At 38.4% G+C, this 19,978-nt stretch overlaps 1 protein-coding gene across 3 annotated transcripts in view; it reads left to right on the top strand.

Moving 5' to 3' along the window:
* Positions 1 to 15,050, top strand: part of LOC131066506 (uncharacterized) — a 74,548-nt gene extending 59,498 nt beyond the window's left edge. For 2 of the 3 annotated variants that reach the window (XR_009111679.2, XM_058001282.2), the window contains exons 3-4: positions 14,506 to 14,634; positions 14,743 to 15,050. Coding sequence is in view for 2 of the 3 variants with exons in the window: in XM_058001282.2 (XP_057857265.1) it covers positions 14,506 to 14,606 (101 nt within the window). In the remaining variant the exon portion in view is untranslated. The remainder of the gene's footprint in view (positions 1 to 14,505; positions 14,635 to 14,742) is intronic. The other variant, XM_058001281.2, reaches the window with a different exon arrangement.
* The last annotated feature ends 4,928 nt before the right edge of the window (positions 15,051 to 19,978 follow it).

Below are 19,978 nucleotides of genomic sequence, written 5' to 3'. Positions count from 1 at the left end.
GTTCGAAATCCTTATCAATCTTCCAATATTCTCCTTTTGAAAACTTTTTATTTTGGATTTAAGTTCGAAATATTGAAGGATTTTCATGACATCACTGGCATCTTGTTGATTTTGTTTGACTTTTCAATGCGTAGGTGGACTTTTGAAATTTATCTCCATCTTCTCCAAGGTATGGCGGACTTTGGAGACCTTTCCTCATGGCTCTCTTCAAGGCGAAATTTTTGGCTAAGGCATGGGGCGGACTTTAGCCTTTGCTCCTACATGGTGAAATTTTGGCTAAGGCATGGGGCGGACTTTGAAGGTCTCTCCTCATGGCTCTCTTTACCCTTGGCGGACTTTAAACTTGGCACCTCCTACCTTGCTCTCTTACTTTGGCGGACTTGGGAGAGGGCTCCTGCATGACCTCCATCTTGGGCGGACTTTGGTGGCGGCTCCCATCTTGGGCGGACTTTGGTGGTCTCTCATCTTGGGTGGACTTTGGTGGTGTCCCCAACTTGGGCGGACTTCTATCATCTCTCCCACCTTGGGCGGACTTTGGAGACACCTCCTCATGGCTCTCTAACCTATGGCGGAGTTTAGACTTGGCTTCTCATCACTTGGCATGCTTGGGCGGACTTTAGGCTACACCCCTATGCACCCTACACATACATGGCGGACTTTGGAGTGTTGGCCACCATGGCCTCTTCAACCTATGGCGGACTTTGGAGTTGCTCCATGCAAGGCAGACTTTAGGCAACACTCCCACCTTGAGCGGACTTTGGAGACACCTCCTAGGGCGGACTTTAGGCATCCCTCCTCATGGGCGGACTTCAAGCATCTCTCCCATCTTGGTGGAGTTTTGGTCTACCTCCCAACATGGCGGACTTTTAGACATCTCCAACATGGGCAGACTTCTAGACCTTTGCTCTTCAAGGCGGACTTTTGGAGGCTCGCAAGAGGGCAAACTTTGGAGAGTGCTCCCACATGCTTGGGCGGACTTTGATCACTCCTCCTTAGCCTCCCAACCTTGGGCAGACTTTGGAGAGTGCTCCCACATGGCCTCCAAATGCATGGCGGACTTTGGAGAGGGCTCCATCATGACCTCCATTGTTGATGTTATTTGGCTAAGGCATTGGGGTGGACTTTGAAGTTAGCTCCCACATGTCCCCTTTAGCCTTGGTGGACTTTAGACTTGGCACCCACATGACCCCTTTAGCCTTGGCGGACTTTGAGGCGAGCACCCATGTGACCTCCCAAAACATGGCAGACTTCAGGCAAGGCTCCTTCGTGGCCTCTCTTGCATCGTGGTGGGGTTTGAACCTGCAAAATACTTCAAAACCCTTGTTAGCCAGACTTAGAATAATTTTCAGAGAAATTTCAAAATTTCACAATTTAGTCTAATTTAATCGGATTAACTTGAAATTTGAAATCCATGCCTAGGTGGATCATGTGAAGCAGCAAAAAGCCTAAAATCTAGGGATTTAGCTTTTTAGGTCGAAACTTGGAATTTTCGAGTTCCGGTCGAAGCTGGTCAGTAGTACAAGTGTAAACCCTAGGTTTGCATCCCGAAAAAAGCAAAAAGCCTAAAATCTAGGGATTCAACTTTTTAGGTCAAAACTTGGAATTTTCGAGTTCCAGTCGAAGCTGGTCAGTAGTACAAGTGTAAACCCTAGGTTCCCATTCCGAAAAAGTAAAAAGCAGACATCCCTAAAAAATAGGGAAGACTTTCTAAAAATAGCCATATCGGGGATCGGGCTAAAAAGGCCAAAAACGAAACTTCCAAAAAAATAGGAAAAAGCAAAAAAAGCAAACTTTCTAAAAATAGAAAGTTGTCCAAATTCGTCCAAATCAATTGCGATCTTTGTCCTTTGGTCTCTCTAAGCACTCTGGGGTTGTTCATACTTCGGAATCACATAACTTGCAAAAACTAACTTTCAATTGTCAGGGCCTGGAATGCTCTGAACTGGACAAGGCTTGGTGAAACTGCAGCAAAAGGTCACAGGACACTAACAAAAACCCTAGAAAGCAGGAAAAGAGAAGGTCCCTATTTGCAATGGGGCGATGTGTGAAAAAGGTCACAACAGGTTCTCTACTCGTGGATAAGCTCTCTGTGGTATGATGTGATTTTGCTGGAATCACAAGGGGACTTACACTTGATGACCTAAACGTCTGATTTGCTGGAATCACAGGTCCTATTAACTAACTGGAAGACAAACAAATGGCAAAAGATGCAGGGTTCAGGAAGTCTACTGTACTACCTAGAATGCGAGAAGATGGATGAACGACTAGGTGGAGTCCTACTGGGCTGTGTCTCACCATCAAGTTGAACAATTCAACACCAACTCAGTGTGATCTTCTGGGGGATGCTTCAAATATATTCAAATAGGACACCATTAGATACTGATCATCATTCAAGTTAATGCATGAACAATAGACGTGTAACAACTTGAGATTAAGCTCATTTTATGCCAGTTGACCACGCAGGGCGCACTTACAATCAGTAAGAGGCTAGTGGTATGGATTAGACGGATTCCACACAGGTGCATTCAACAACTTCTTTCATTCAATTTAATTATCTATCATCTAAAATGAAGATTCAACAAGAGACCATGCATATTGCAACGAAACGACATATTTCACCATATCTTCAATGAAAAAGAAGTCTTTACAATTAAGGCAACAATGTCTTGTCTTCTCTTCCTAGCCTACTCTAATTGCTATTCTATTCGCTATTCTACTACTTATTCACTGACTATCAACTATTTACTAACTATTCTCTATTACCTAACCATTGACTAACTATTCCCCTTTACAAATGAGGAGCTAGGACTTATATAGCGCCCTCAATACAATTCAATGGCTAAGATCAAATTGAGATCAATGGCCGAGATTTTACAATGAAAACCCTAATTAGGGTTTTTTTACAACAAACTCAATTCTGACCAATGAAATAATTGCATTATTTGGACATATGTCTTCTTTGGAATAATCGACCAATGGATAACCATGGTAGGTACATCGAAGTTTGTGCCATTTTGATGAGCCAGCTACATTGAATTTGGACACGCTGGGGTGGACCAATCTGACATGGAGGAGTGATGACTGGGACACCACCTTGTCCGACACTTGATTGATGTTCAATTTGGTGATGCTGAGAAGCTAACTTTAGTTAACTCTTTTGAAACTGTCTGCTTCTCCAACGGACCCTCGCTCTAACCTCCTTTGTCTTTGATGTGCAGGATGGATGATGTACCTTTCCTTGGAATGTTGGACTAGAGAAGGTCGTCCTTGTCTTGGCTTGGTCCTGTGGAGGTCGTCCTTGATCTGGCCTGGTCCTGTGGAGGTCGTCCTTGGTCTTCTTTCATCAACAAGACAAACCATAAGATGATTAAGGACACATAATATATTTATTCTAACATAGCATTTTATACCTTAAACCATCAACAAGAAGACATCAAAATGAAGTTTGCTCAAGGTTCTCCCCAGGGACAGGACCTATCCAGAATTTCGCTCTGGACCCTTTGGAAGGGTCAAGAGCGAAATTCTCATTTTAGCTCAAAATTCGCACTTTTGAAGGTCAAACATCTTTCCAAGGCATTCCAAATAGTTTTTCTCACCCTAGTCCAGGCCTAACTTAGCACAAAATTTGAAGAAAAGGATGGTTTTAGTGTTTTTCGCTCTGGACCCTTTGGAAGGGTCAGGAGTGAAATTCAATTTTTAAGCTTGATCCTTCATCTTCTTCACTCCAATCTATCTTGCAAGGCTAAATAACATCCTTCCATCCTCAACCACGCCCTAAGAATCAAAGTCTTGGCCTCACACAAGGGAAAAATAGTTGATTTGAAGAATTTCGCTCTGGACCCTTTGGAAGGGTCAGGAGCGAAATTCATTCCTAGCTTGTCTTCCCTCACTCAATTCCATTCTTCTCACTCTGTCTCCCCTTGACTCCCTCAATTGGATCGATCTTTCAACTTGACAACATTTGCTTGATCCCCGGAAGGCCTAAAAGGGAAAATTCGCTCAAAATCATGGCCAAGGACAGGACCTATCTAGGATTTTGCTCTGGACCCTTTGGAAGGGTCAGGAGCGAAATCCTTGTTTTAGCTCAAAATCTACATTTTTGGTGACCAAAATCCATTCAAGGGCAATCTTAAGGCTTATCTTACCTAGGTCTAGGCTTAGCTTGGCACAAATTTTGGAGAAAATGATGGGTTTTAGGATTTTTGCTCTGGACCCTTTGGAAGGGTCAGGAGCGAAAATCTTGTTTTAGACTCATTCCTCCATCATTTCAACTTGAACTCACCTCCAAGACTAAGGACACATTGCCTCACTCCTATCTAGGCCATAAAAATAAAAAATTTAACTTGTCTTGCAAAGAAAGTAGGTGATCCTAGGATTTTCGCTCTGGACCCTTTGGAAGGGTCAGGAGCAAAATCCTTGGTTTGGGCGAATTTCCATCATTTTTCAACACCAATTAACTTCAAAAGGTAAGAACATGTCTCCTCGCACCCATCCAAGCCATGAAAACCTAACGTTTGACTAGACTTGCAAGGAAAATAGGTAGTTTTAAGATTTTCGCTCTGGACCCTTTGGAAGGGTCAGGAGCGAAAATCACTTTTTGGCTCAATCCTTCAAATTTGATAATCATTGATAAGTCAAAGTCATTCCTAAGGCCTTCTTTGATCTTGATCCACACTAGATTTGGCATAAAATTGAGGGAAAAGATAGGTTTTGCACAATTTCGCCCTGGACCCTTTGGAAGGGTCAGGAGTGATTTTCAAGTTTTCTAGCATGTTCATCCATCATTTCATCTTGAATTCACCTCACAAGGCAAGGAAACACCTCTCTTCTCTCATCCAACCCAAGTTTGACTTGATTTTGCAAGGAGAAAAGGTGATTAAAGAATTTTCGCCCTGGACCCTTTGGAAGGGTCAGGAGCGAATTTCTTCCTCTAGCCCAAAATCATCATTTTTGGAGACAACAATCAACTCAAGGGCAATCTCAAGGGCATTTTTCACCTTGGTCTAGGCATGGTTTGGCACAAATTTTAAAGGAATATGTAGATTTAGGATTTTCGCTTTGGACCCTTTGGAAGGGTTAGGAGCGAAAATCTTGTTTTAGGGTTATTTCTCCATCCTTTCAACTTCAAATCACCTCCAAGACTTAGGACACCTCGCCTCACTCCTCTCTAGGCCATAAAAATCAAAATTTTAATCTTGCCTTGCAAAGAAAGTAGGTGAACTTGGGATTTTCGCTCTGGACCCTTTGGAAGGGTCAGGAGCGAAAATCTTAACTTGGCTCAATTCCTTCAACTTCGATGATTTCTAGCAACTTGAAGTCACTCTCAGGGGCATCTCCTTCTTGATTTTACCTTAGCCCTCACTCATCTAGCACAAAATTGATAGCAAAGAGAGGTTTTGAGAAAATTCGCTCTGGACGCTTTGGAACGGTGAGGAGCGAAAATCTCATTCTTGACCAAAAATCATCATTCTTTCAACTTGAAACTTCATTGCAAGGTAGAATCTCACCTTTCTTCGCCCTAGGAACAAGGTTTTAAGCCTAAGAAAGGTCAAAAGGTAGGCTTGTAAGGAATTTCGCTCTGGACCCTTTGGAAGGGTCAGGAGCGAAATTTCCTTTCTTGGCTAAAATCCTTCAGTTTCATAGCTACCAAACACTCTTAAAGGCAAGATCATGTTCATTCTCCTTCTCATCATGCCTTGGACATCAAATTTTAGTCAAATAAGGAAGGAAATGCATCTTAGAGAGATTTTCGCTCTGGACCCTTTGGAAGGGTCAGGAGCGAAAATCAAGATTTTGGGCTAAATTCTTCATTTCTCCAATTCAAAACAACCTCAAGAGGCAAAGACATGCTATCTCACTTCCATCCACGCCATAAAAAACCAAGGACTAAACCTCCTTCAATGGAAAAATATGTGTTTTTAGGAATTTCGCTCTGGACCCTTTGGAAGGGTCAGGAGCGAAATTCATCTTTTGGTCCAAAATCCTTTACATTTCAATGCTTTCAAACATTTCCAAAGGCCACAAGATGTCCATCCTTCCCTTCAAGATGCCCTACAAATCAAAATTTGGTCAAACTTAGGAGGAAATGAGCTTTAAGAGGATTTTCGCTCTGGACCCTTTGGAAGGGTCAGGAGCGAAAATCTCATTCTAGGCTAGATTACTCACTTTTCAAACTTCAAACCACTTCAAGAAGCAAACTTAGATCATTTTCCACCTGTGGGAGAAGGTTTCAAGGTCAAACAAGGTAGCAAATGAAGTTTATGATGAATTTCGCTCTGGACCCTTTGGAAGGGTCAGGAGCGAAATTCTCCTTTAGGCCGAAATCTTGTTCTTCAAAATCAATCAACTCCATCTCAAGGCAAGAACATACCAATTCATCCCCCAACATGCCCTAGAAACCAACACTTAGCCAAAATTGGGAAGGAAATGAGAGCTACCAAGATTTTCGCTCTGGACCCTTTGGAAGGGTCAGGAGCGAAAATCATGTTTTGGGCTTGACTCTTGACCTTTTCAACTCCAATTCTCTTTGAGAGGCAAACATAGATCCTTCTTCACGAATCTCCATCAAGATCCTGACTTTAGCCAAGGGAAAAATGAGAGTTTTCAAGAATTTCGCTCTGGACCCTCTAGAAGGGTCAAGAGCGAAATTCACATTTTTGACCAAAATCCTTCATCTCATCCACCATCAATCATTCCCTAGGGCTAGAACGTATCAAATTGCCCTTACTATGCCTAAGGAAGCTATGGTCCTGGCCTTGACAAGTGAGAATTTGATGTTTAAGGGGATTTTTGCTCTAGACCCTTTGGAAGGGTCAGGAGCGAAAATCCCACTCTTGGCTAGCTTCTCACTTAGTTTCACTTCATTCTCCACCAAACTTGATCAAATCAACTTCCTTCTTTCACTATCAAGATATTCCATCACTCAATTGGGTCCAGGCAAGGTCAGACTAGGTTTTAAGGCCAAAGGAAGGCAAAAAGGGAGGATTTCGCTCTGGACCCTTTGGAAGGGTCAGGAGCGAAATCCTCATTTGAGGCGAACTTTCATCATCTTGAGGTCCAAAAATTCCTCTTCAAGGCAAATATGTATCAAAACCTACCAAACCAGGCCTTAGAAGTTCCTAACTTGGTCAAGCTAAGAAGCAAAATAGAGGAAATATGAATTTGGCTCTGGACCCTTTGGAAGGGTCAGGAGCGAAATTTACATTCTTGGCTCGATTCACCCTCAAACTGGCTTGACTTTGTTCTAGGCTAGATCCTTGATTCATTCCTTCCCTGTCTTAGCCAAATTTGCTCAACCACTCACTGACTTCCTCGAACTCAAATTGGACACTGCCAGCAAAACCAAGCTTAAAGTAGACTTGGAAAGAAACCCATCTACTGACTCATCTTAGCTCGAGCAGAGCCTGCTATCCATTGATCCCTCTGGCAACACTCATCATGCAAAGGCTAACAGGCAAGACCCTAAAAGACCTAGAAAACAAACCCCAGAAAGCAAAAAACGTAGGGGTCCCCATTTGCAATGGGGTGATGTGTGAATACATCACAACAAGTTGTAAGTTCAAAGGGCGGCTTTCTAGCTCTTCCCATTAAGTTGAAAACCCAAAAGGGTGGCTTAATGGAGATGTGTGATGAAAACTTGAGAGGGTGTATTTGAGTTGTTCATTTCTATGCACAAGTTCATATATCTTGTTCTCTTTCAAAGGGGGGATTTTGTAGTAGCTCTCCACTCTCATCTTATAGGGGGGAACATCAAATTTCATATTTTGCATTCTTTGAGCATAGTACTTAGAGACATCAAGATTTGAAGTTCTTCAAGCATGGGTACTTGGAGACTACTCAAATTATATATTGAGGATATGTCATTCAAGCATATTGCTGCAACATCTCAGCAAGTAATGTTCACAGCACTTGAGCACTTGAGATTCTCTCTACTTTTTGGGTTTTTGATGACTATGCATGGAGCGAGGTCACATATCTTCATTTTCAACAATATTTTGTAACGTGCCCTTTTTGGCACTTAGCCAATTTGTGCACATTTAGTCAATTTTCAAGTCTTTTGGAGGCTAATTGGTTAGTTAGGGAGAACTATAACGTTCTTGGAGAAGCATTTGATTAGTGTTGCAGAGCAATTGTTCTTGGGTTTGAGTTTAGTTGGTTAGATGGAGCTCTTTGATGCTTTTAGAATTGATTTCCAACCTTTTGGGTGCTCTCCAAACTTTTTGGAGGAGCAAGCTATTTCTAGAAAGTCACTTGGTTGCCTCCGATTATCGTCCCTAGTTTTCAATATCACTTTGGTGTGATCTGAATTGCAAAATTATATCGTTTGGGTGCTTTCTGCAACTTTGTTATATTAACTAATATTTCACTTAAGTTGTCTAATGTTGGAAATATTAAAAAGGGACAACTAAGTGTAATAGCTCATTGTAAAGGTGTTGAAAGCTATTTTTAATGGGTGCCTTCGAAAAGGGATTTTATTCATGAGAAAACATTATTATTCCTCAGAAAGGTGAAAAGTGCTTCATAAAGTTAAATTATCTATTTTATAAAAGCTGTTTGGAAGCAAATAAGAAAAAAACCAATAATTTATTGCTTCAATAAGTTATAAAAGGAGGTTGAGGGCTCATTGTTTGTTGTTAATGAATTTGATTCTACTTTTGCATTTTGGAAGGAACTTGTGTTCTTTGCAAAAACCCTTGAGGATGAAACCCTCTCGAGTTTGCTGGTTTCAGCGGTGAAAGATCCTCCCTAGCTGGTCTTATGGTGGTTTCACTTCAGAAATTTACATTGGAGTTTCAATGTAGTTTGTTGTTTTCTGCAGAGACTTTGAGGTTTGCTGGTATATGTTGAAGTTTTGGTTTGATTAATATGATGTGATGTTTGTAGAGTTTTGGAGTGGTTTTGTTGCAATTTTCAAATTGGAGGATTGCTCACGTGCCCTAGCTGGCCTTACTATGCTCATTAAGTTCGGAGGAGTTGTTGAAAGAGACATAGTTCATTGTGATGGCATTTGTTGAGCTCCTTAGACCATTTTGAAGGGATTTTGACAAGTTTTCAGGAATAAACAAAATATTGAAGCTGGCCTACCTTTCTGGTAGGCACTTGGAGGATAGTGTGACATCTCAAGGTCTCATTGCCTAATTTTTGGGCCGTATTTGTTGAGGGTTTGAGTTGCCCTATCTGTTTAAGGAGTTTCGACAAGGGTTTGGTGTGGGTTTTGTTGATTCTATGAAGTTATGATGCATTTCCTGAGTTTTCATACTTGTTGTTCTAAGTTGCAGATCTGTACCTTTATAATCAGAGATTTCAGTCTGATATTCAACCCTTCCAGCATTGTTAGGAACTGTTTGGAGCTTGATTGAAGAGATATTCATGACTATAAGTATATTCTCTTTGGAGGAGTTTGTTGTTGCTAGGGCATGAATTTGAGTGTTTGTTTGATGCTGGGCAGTGAATAACAGTGCTCTAATAAATATATCAGAGTTGCAAGTCGATTGCTGTAGGTTATTATTCATACCTGCAATCTCATAAGGTGATGTTGTGATGTGTTGGAGTGTGTAAAAAGCAGTTGGGAAGGTATGTTTTTAGGTTGTGTATCACTGGGCATGGGACTTGCTTCTATGGAGGAGTTATGATGGTGTTGAACCTGCTGTCATAGTATTACTACAGACTTGTTCTTCTTTGAACACTATAATCAGCTTATTATTCACTCCTCTGGATGATATGAAGTGAGTTTGGCACTGTTGGGTGATGAAAATCGGTGTATTACATTATAGGGAGTATTGAGGAGTATTGGTATCTTCCTTTCCAGTGTGCACAGAGTTTCATCAGTGGAGATTTCAATCTGATTGATCACTTTACATCAGCAAACATGTGATAACAGTCTTGTTGCAGCTCATCTTTCAATACATATCAGGCTTGTTCCAGTTGTCTACTCCATTCTTTCAAGGTATCACATTATTCGTCAATTGCTGGGTAGTTTGGGTGCATGATATTTGTAATCACATTTGTTTACCTCAAACATAACATCAGCATTGTCATCCGTAATCAGTACTTTATCACAGCTGTATGTTCAATCATTGCAAGTTTATGTTGTGATTTATGTTGTCAAAAAAAATTAGTAGGGGTGGTGATTACATTTTTTCTACCATAGGAACAATTTTTTGTGTCAATATTGTGGATAACAAGTGGTTCACATTTTCAGCTTGATAGAAAGTCAGGTCATTTAGTGCATACTTTAGCACACTTCTGGGTTATTCATGGGTGAAATCAGCCTGGGTTATCCAGAGTTCAGGTCACACAACGTAGTTGTCACACATTGGACTGCTCATGGGCACCATTAATTTGTATTCTTCAGTTTTCACTTATAGAAGTGACAAAGAAGTTGAACAGCCTCCTTTTACAAGTTTCATCACTCGAAAGAACACGGTGGCGAAAATTTTAATAGCAAATAGGTGTGGTATTATCTCAAAATGGGATATAGCATCAGGGAAAGCTGATTCAACTTGAGAAAACAAATTCATGTCTAAATACCAATTCCCTATCTTTGTGCTTGAAAAACTGTAGAAGGGAATCACTTATGCAAAACCTTTTGTAAAACGTTGGAGCTTCATATCATGAAAAAGAGGTGCCATAAACAAGTTGCTCAATACTCAACAAAAACAATGGTTTTACCACTGCCCCTATGGATTAAGGTTGGATGTAATAATAATGTACATAATCCTACTAGTAGGATAATAATTTATATTTTATATTTCCTAGCTACGTTAGAAGTTGAATAGTCATCTAGAAGATGAATTGAACATTCAGTTTAATATGGTTAAATATGTACATTTTGATTGAATGGAATGAGATTTCATTGAATATTTTTCATGGTTGTCCAAGTTCCAATCATGTGTCAAATCTTTTTTTGTATTACATTCTTGGGCCTGACACTATAGAGGGGCTTAAGAACTGAAGTTTTGCTGCTGTGTTTATTTGATTCCTTGCAAATGATTTTAGTTACACAATTGCTAAAATTCAAAGTTTTTTTGGCTTAGCAAGTATGCCCTAACCTTAACTGCAAACCTTGCATAACTGACGGGTTTAGGGTTATGGTTAGTCATATGTACTAAACCAAAAATAACTCTAAATCCTATTATTTCAGGGTTTACGGTTACAGTTAGGGTTTGGGTATAAACTAACAAAAAACTCTGACCCTAACCCTAAACAATGGAAGAAATTTCAGCATTTAAGGTTGGGTGGAGGGCATATTTGCCAACTCCAACTGCTGTTTTTTTTTTGTGTTTGAAACTGGTATTAGGTTTTCTAAGTAACAAAAAAATTCTTACCCTAACCCTAAATGCTATAAAAGTTTCACATATAAGGGGTAGAATGAAGGTGTATTTGTCATGCCCCCTCCATGACACTAGACCGAAACATTGAACAGAATCTTTTTTGCAATCGGGAAATTGTCTTACAATGAGTAAGACTTCACGATTTCCCTCTCCCAGCGATAATAATGATACTAGCAACAATCTGTGCTCTACAGCAGGCCGTATATACTAACGATTACTATACATTGAATAATATCTGCTTGTATGGATTGATCCTCCTCCCTTAGTGACAGTGATCACATCTAAGAATTAGTTAGAATAAGCAACAATGATTAGAGAGGATCGATTTATTAAAGTAAAAACAGACGCCTCAACACAAGGATTAATTATGGAAAGGCAGCGGTTAACAGCAAGGGACGTTTCTCTTACCAACAGTCACATCTGTGGGAAAGATCATAACCCTCCACCACCGATGGAAGGGTATAAAAGGCAAATCTAACATGAAAGGAAGGGCATTGATCAAGGGAAGAAAACAAGAAGCATCTAATAACATCAGATCAGCCATAAGATCAGATCAGAGTTGTCATTAAGTTACAGGCAGTAACATTCTTATTCTTTGTGGTACACTGCAACGCATGAATAATTGTCTAATATATATATTCCTGATGTATGCAGTAATAACGCACAAATTCTTATTTACTAATATAATATATCTCTGCACTTAATCACCTTGCATGCTAGACATAACTAATATGATTTCCAAATAGCAACAATCAATCATGGCAAGAGGAAGAAGGGAATATAACGAGGAGGAACGGCTATAGTTTCCTCACTAGGCACACCACCTCATATGAGATTGTGAAAGGCCACATGAGGCCAAGAGGGATAGGATATCCACTCTCGGGCCTAGGGTAGAGGATCACTTTGGGGCACCCTATTGCAGCTACCCCTTCAACCTCTACATTGATCGATTGTTGGGATGAACCCAAGGGAGTCTCAATCATCAGAGGGTGAAGGATGGCATGATGAGGGAGAATGGCTGTGGATGTCTCACTGGGTACACCACCTCATATGAGATAGCAGAAGGCCACATGAGGCCAAGAGGGATGGGATATCCGCTCTTGGGCCTGGGGTAGAGGATCCCTTTGGGCACCCCATCATGTCTCCTTATCCCATGCCCTAAGGTTGAACTCCACATAGTAGATTTGTATTGTTATATGTTTTTAACCCTAGTAATAGATTTATCTTATGGATTATATCTTCAATATTTGTCTAAGATGATTGCAGGTTTCCAACACAGATTTATCTTATCTTATCCTTGGGCGAAAATTATATCTCTAACTATATTATGTTCCTTGTTTAATTGGATTTGTGAATTTAGGGCAAAATATAAGGTGATACAGAAAAAGGACATTAGAGTATTTGCTAAGCACAAAAATAGAACTTAACTAGCATTAGAGTTTTCTAGTAACAAAAAAAATCCCAACCCTAACCCTAAATGCTAAGAAAGTTTCACATATAAGGTTAGGGTTAAGGCATATTTGCTAACCACAAAAAAAAACTTAACTAGCATTAGAGTTTATTTAGTAACAGAAAAAACCTAACAAAGAGTTTTTAGTAACAATTTTTATTTTTCCAACTCTAACCCTAAATCTTGAAAAAAGCTTCAGCATTTATGGCAAGGGTTAGAACACTATAATAACACTGGGGTTAGGATTTTCTTTTTATATATAAAAAGAAGAAAAGAAAACCAAACCAGCCCTAACCCCAAACCCAGGAAAGCTCATGGTTTGGCATTAAGGTTAGGCCATAAGCCTTTTTCATATTAGTATTCTACTGCTGGAAATATTATAAATTAAAAGGAGGCAATTAAAAAACAATTGTTGTATTTGGAGGCTGAAACTTGGTCAGTTCAATGTAGGTGCAAAATTGATGTTGAAAAATAATTTTGTACTGTCAAATGCCATTAGGGTGCCAATTGTCTGAAAATCACACTGGAAATCTGATCAAATATATCATGAATTATTTTGCTAGAGGTGAATTACATGATTTTATGCAAAACCACAATTAATTGTGTTTATACTTTATCATGATAAAGTTGGAGAAGCCGACTTGATGGAACACCTGCAATTTAAATCTTGAATTTTTTTATTTTATTTTAATAAATAGTAGTTTATTTGCAATTTTGGTAACTTGGAATGGTATATTTAGGCTCCAAAGTGGTATCCGCATTGCTGGAATAATTATAGTGGCTAGTACTTGCCCATTGGCTATTTTTCTCAAAATTTCCTCAAAACATATTTTTTCCATTTTAAAAATGATGATTTATCTCAATTTCTACGGAACAATATTTTTTATATAGATTTTACCAATTCTTGGTATGAAACAACACAAAATCTTTAAGTGAATTGAATTTTTTAATATTAATAACCAAACGTTAGGAATAACATAATATAACAGTGAAATGGATAAACTACATTTTTCTAAATTTTTAATTATGTGGCTCCTCTATAGTTGTCCAAGGAGGGGCCATAGAAGGTCAATAAAATGGAAGACAAAGGTGTGTGATGATTTATAAGATTTAATTGTGTAGTTTCGAGTCAATCTTCATTGATCTGTATTTAATAAGCAGTTATTCATGGAAGAAATATCATGGGGGATGCCACTCACTGGTAGAAAGTCATTGTATGTGGCTGTTGCCTTTGAAAAACACTCTCCAGAAAGTCTCATGAATGTTTCTAGATTGGTTCGTAGCGAGTCTGTTGTATCACCCTCGTTTCTGCTTGTGATGGTCTCTCCAGGGAACTTAAAATATTACCTATTTTTCAAAGCTTTTTGGATTTTCTCATACTTGTTTACACCTTGTAGCCCATTATAATCACTTTCATGTGAAAGGAAATATTAATATCCTCTTCTCTATTTTCTTTTTGAAAAGGATCATATATCCCTTTCTGAAAATACAATTGCTTATCTATTCACTACGTTCTGGATGTTGGATGCAGTAATTGGTACTAGCACGTGATAGTTATCCTTGTTGGTTGCTATTGCTTGTTTTTGTGAATGATTATGGGTCTGTTTCAGTTGAGCATAAATGCAGTTCCAGTTTTGAAGACTTCTAATACTGAATTACTGGATATTTTAATTGACCAGGCTTTGGCATCACATTAAATTTACTAAACAACTTCTTTTGCAGGACTTGAGAATGGTGCAAGTTCATGGAAGGGCAATCTGACAATGCCTCATAACAGTAGTCAACATGTTGAACACAAAGATGTGGATGCGGGGCAAACATAAGTAATGCAATCAATCTTTTGATACATGCGTAGGCCATTTACCTCAGAGAAATATTCACTTTGCAGTTATTTTGACTCTCACTTAGGTAATATTCGTCGTATATTCATTTTGATTTTTTATGTTTTTATCTTTTCAGGCATATGTAATGATTTCATAGCTTCTGGAACGAATACTTCAGATGTCGACTTTAGATTTCAGGGCTTACAAGATGCCCCAGAACATCCGAGATTCTCTATTTATTGACTATTGTTTCTTTATTCCTGAATTTATGTAATTTAAGCATGGGCAGGATGCATCCTATCTGGATGGTTGTCCCCCGTGTAACTAACTTGAGAATGAGTTGGGTGTTATCAGCATCTTGGTGAAGCTCCCATAATAACAAACTTAATGAAGATGTAAACAATGATCATCCTTTAATGAATTATAGTTTTATTGAAATTTCAATTGTGTTCTCTTTAATGACTAATTTTCCTGAGTAGTCATTCCTTACATGATCTTGATCTTTTATCTTATTTACATTAGTAATAATTTGCAAGATGAAGCATTCATGTATTTTGATTGGCTTTGGTCTCAGTATTAATACAAACATAGTTTCCTCAAGTGTTAAAACAGAATTTCCTCTTAAAAAAACTCCGTTTTTTATTAACCAATGGCCTATGTAACTATGTTTTATAGAGTGAAGAAATATCCGCTGGTCTACTGTTGTAAATAATGATGGTAAAACGCCCTCACAGCAAGTCGTCAGAATCTCTCTATTATCTAGATTTATGAGCTAGAAAGTTTTGTGGTCTCGGGCTATAAGCCTTTTCTTTATTTCAGCTTATGATATTGCTCTCATTGTAAAAATTAATAAAGTTGAGACAATCCACAAAAAGTACATATTTTCTATTAATGACATGAGCCTACTTGAAAGTGAGGTAGACACTGACAGTTGGCTTGAAATGCTACAATGTCGATCTGATTTTGTTTATATGATATTTGGGTTTGTCTTTGTGATTTTTTTGTTCCCGAATTGACAGGTCAACTGAAGGCTCATTGCCAAATACATTGGCTTAGCCCGTTGAAAATAAGTTCTTCCAGGTTCAACATGGATGCCCATGATGAATTGGGTGGACCTTCTCTGGTAGAAAGAGCTATCAATCCACCCAGTCCTGCATTGAGAAAGGAGAAAACAAAATTGGGGGGATCGTACTCTAGAGTAGGTAAAGCAAAGAAGAGATTCTAATAAAACAAAGATTTGGAAGAAGATGAAATGACCCCATGTACTTTGTCACATTCTGTGGATTGTAGGTTTACCACTGGGAGAATGAATAGGAAGGAAATCCATTTCAAGTAGTTAGCAAATATTGTATTAGAGGGAAGCCAGGGTACTTTGTAGCTTCACAGCTTGAAGCAGCATGCTAATATAAAAAAAAGAGAGATGCAAGGAAAAAATAGGAAAAGAATATAACAAAAAACAGAGCATGACAAAACTGCTGTAAACTTTATTGATTTATTCATCCAAAACTTACATATTTATAAGTACAAGATGATTCAATTACTTCCTATAAAACTGTTATTAAACTTGACAACTAATTAGAGCTGATTGACAACTGAATGTTATCAACCAGTAAACAAAAATAAGGACAGCATAGGTCTACATTTCCACATAGACACCTATTCAAACTCTAATGACTCCCAAATTGCAAGGACATTCAGTTGTGCATTAATCTCTAACAGTCAAGAACTATTGTTTTATTGTTTTTTTGAGGGCTGTATGTTCCATGGACAGATATCTGTCTCAGCAATGTGCTTTTCTGCTTTCTTTTTGCCATCTTTTTGCTGTTATTTTAGTGTCTTAGCTGTTGCAACTTTGATGTTGGACTCTTTTGTTTGTCCTTGTTTATAAATTGACGGGCTTCAATATCAGATGATCTTTGCTACCACACATGGGTTTGGGTCCTTTACTTTCAAAATCTACCTTTGAAATTTATCAAAGAAAACAAATGTGGTCTTCACTACATCTTCAATACACAAAATAGATCTAGATATAAATAATCAAGCATAACTGAGTAAGTATTTTTAGCAGTTTAAAATCTATAAATCATAATTATCAGCGAACAGTGGTCCCTTGTGTTGTATCCACACTTTTTGATGATTACATATATATGCAAAAATGATTTGTATCCATATTTATTTACTTACATATTTTCATTTTAATGGCTTATTTGCCCAATATAAGTACCTTGTAATTAGGTAATAATGCAGAATAAGTTTATTACTATATATGAATTATATGTTTGATACTTAAAGTTAGTGTAAAATTATGATATAAAACAATAGTATTGTGATGTTATAATAGAGTGATGAAAAATTGTAAAATTAACATGAAATATCTACAATAAGATTTTCTTATAAGACTTGTTACTGTTTATTTTTAGAAATATTTTTTTGAGTGATATTTTTCAAACATCTAATATACAAATGATTGTAAAAGATAAACACAAAATATAATTGAAATTTTATTTAGAAATAAAGGCTTGAAATACATTCATAGTAAGGGAACCATATTTCTAAAGGAAACAAATATTTCACAACTTCTCTCCATTGTGACATAAGAGCTTGTTATATTGATCTATTCAAGAGAAATTATTTATACTTAATCTCTCTTATATTTCATAATATAAAAGTTTCTCTATATAACATTTTATATAGTTGTAGCAGTGCTGAATAGACTCTTGACATAAAGGCCCCGTAGTTTAATTATCAATTATTTATTTTATCCCTTTGACCTAATACATAACTCATCCACTTGCCCATTCTATATAAACATTGGTTAGAAGTGTTACTATTTAGTCACTCAATTAATAATGTATATAATATTACCATGGCACTAGATAGATAATATTCCACTCCCACTCCCATAATGTTTTTGATTACAAAGTAGTGTTGACTAGGGTGCCGACCCTTAAAGATAGTCAGAGACTATCAACATCCCAAAAACACAGACCCAGTTAGGCAAGCAAACAAAAGGGCCTGCAAAACTACAAAATTTTTTGACCTGAATCAAGGAGTAGAAACTTCCACACCTTGATTGGGGAGGGTTTGGGGGAGGGGGGAAGGACCTCCCCTTCCGCCTACGATGAACAACAGTCCATGCAATGTTGTCCTCAGGATCAACAAGGTGAGAATCATTCAGAGGGGGGTTCCTATGAAAAGGATCAGTAAGATCAACAATAGGTAGCAGGAGAGCTGCAGAATAATGAACATGAGCCTCACTAGGTCCAACACAAGTAGCTTCCTGAGGTTGCGAAGAAACTGTAGAAGGTCGTCGAGGGACCGCAGAACAAGGTTGTGTGGTCTCAATATCTAAAGGAACACCAGAAGGGTCAGTAGGTGACTCTTCACCCAATCTGTTCGGAAGCTCCTCCGCAACATAAATAGTTAAATGATCAAGTGTATCATCTTTACACCAAGTTGCAACCCCCTTGCATCGTTAAGTAGAGTAGTCTGAAGCCAAATGTACTATAGAGAAGCACTTCCGGTAGCGGAAGGAGAGACCCTCAAAGTCCAACGGTTGCGTCTAGGGTCTATCACCAACCATGAGCACCACATCTATATGGAGAGGAGAAGCAACATCAATGTCAACCAAAATGCGAGCAAAGGTGGAGTGGCCCATCAAGGAAGTGTCATCATCCACCATCAAGAAGCAACCAATGGAGTTGCCAATGGCCTCATAGCAGGACTGTTCCCAAAAGTGCAGGGGGAGATTCGGGAGATGAACCTGTGAGGCCCTACCCCGACCTATCCTATCTCTTCAGTTATTTTCATATTAGAACTATTTTGGATGCTAGTTTTGACACACTATGGATATAGAACTTTATATGGTCCCACGATTTTTGGTAATATTGATATATATTTGATGCTCCATTTCTATGCCTTGTGGATTATAGAATATTATATGATTCTAGATTAGGGTAATATTGTGATGATGTATGTTATTATCTGAATTTCAGGATTTGTTATAATGTTAGAAATTTGTTTGCATATCTTGTAGATGGATCAAATTTTGAGGATTATGATGAATTGCTTTGATTTGTGACAAATCATATTTTATAATGACAAGTCTTTGCAGAATGAATGTATTGTATTCTGATTATGTGTTTTATATTATATGAGGCTATTGGGAAGTACTAATGTTTAAATTGAGATGTGCAGGAAATTATCCATGTGACCATGGAAATATTATGGAGAATCAAACCTAGGCCTATGTGCGTTAGTAAAACCAGGGGTTGTCTATTTGGAGAGGCAACACCCCGTATGTATTGTATTTTATTTGTAAATGTAAAATGTTGCATGAGTGTAAATTGTATTTCTTGAATTGTTTAAATTGTTTAAGGAACAATTGTCACGTGTGTATTGTGATGTGAAATTATTTTGTAGTGTCACTTGACACCTATGTAGTATGTTGTGTTGGCAATTTGTCATGTCACCTTTTTGGAGAGTTTTATTTTTTGTTAATTGTTATATCTTCTATTTATCCTTGAAGGAACCAAGAAATCTAGGTTAGTGAGCCACAAGGAGGGTCAACTCAGAGTTGACCCGTAGGTTAACTTCAGGTGGACTTTCTGAGGGTCAAATCAACTCCTAGAGTCAATTTTAGAGCATTTCTATTAGGCCTCATGGGGTACCTATGGGTGAAGGCCAAAATTGGCCATGTGTCTTTTCCTTAGGACTTGTTTAACCACCCAAAAAAGTGGTTTTCCCAAGATGGACGAATTCCATCTATAGGAGTGCCCTCCTTGGTAGGATAACCTTCTTGAAGGGAGTAATCCCTCTTCCCCATTCCATTTCCCTTCTCTAGGTACCTAGGTTAGGGAGTGTGTAAGACCTAGGGAAGACCAACCCAATGGGGGATCCCTCACTCTATCCAAGAGGTTGGAAGGAGTGAGAGAGGCCTTCTTAGGCTAAGAATGAAAGCTTAGTGAGCTAATCACCCACTCTCCATCCTTGGAGATTTTTGGAGAAATTTTGGAAAAAAAACCAGTTATAGGGTAGAAAATTTGGGGCTAAGGATTTGCAAAAAAAGATTTGAGGATTGGGCAGCTCTCCATCAAGCTTTCCCCTAGATTTCCCTTGGCAGGTCAAGGTTGGTGTTATTTTTCCCTCTTATGTAAATGTAAAAAAAAAAAATGTGTTATAGAATGTTGAATGGAAATTGCTGTAACTCTTCATTTGTGTTGTATTTGTAAAAATCTATGTGTTTTCTTGTTTATTTCTGTTTTATGTATTGTTGTGTTTGGGGAGTGTTCAAGACCATCCTTTCCTTGGGAGGGTCTTGGGGATGGAAGGAGCTTGACAGCCCTTAGGGTGAGAGGCTCTCATTTTGAGAG

Source organism: Cryptomeria japonica, chromosome 8 (assembly GCF_030272615.1).
Source record: "Cryptomeria japonica chromosome 8, Sugi_1.0, whole genome shotgun sequence".
Lineage (NCBI taxonomy): Eukaryota > Viridiplantae > Streptophyta > Pinopsida > Cupressales > Cupressaceae > Cryptomeria > Cryptomeria japonica.
Note: the sequence above shows the minus strand (reverse complement) of the source record. Positions and strands in the feature narration are given on the sequence as shown.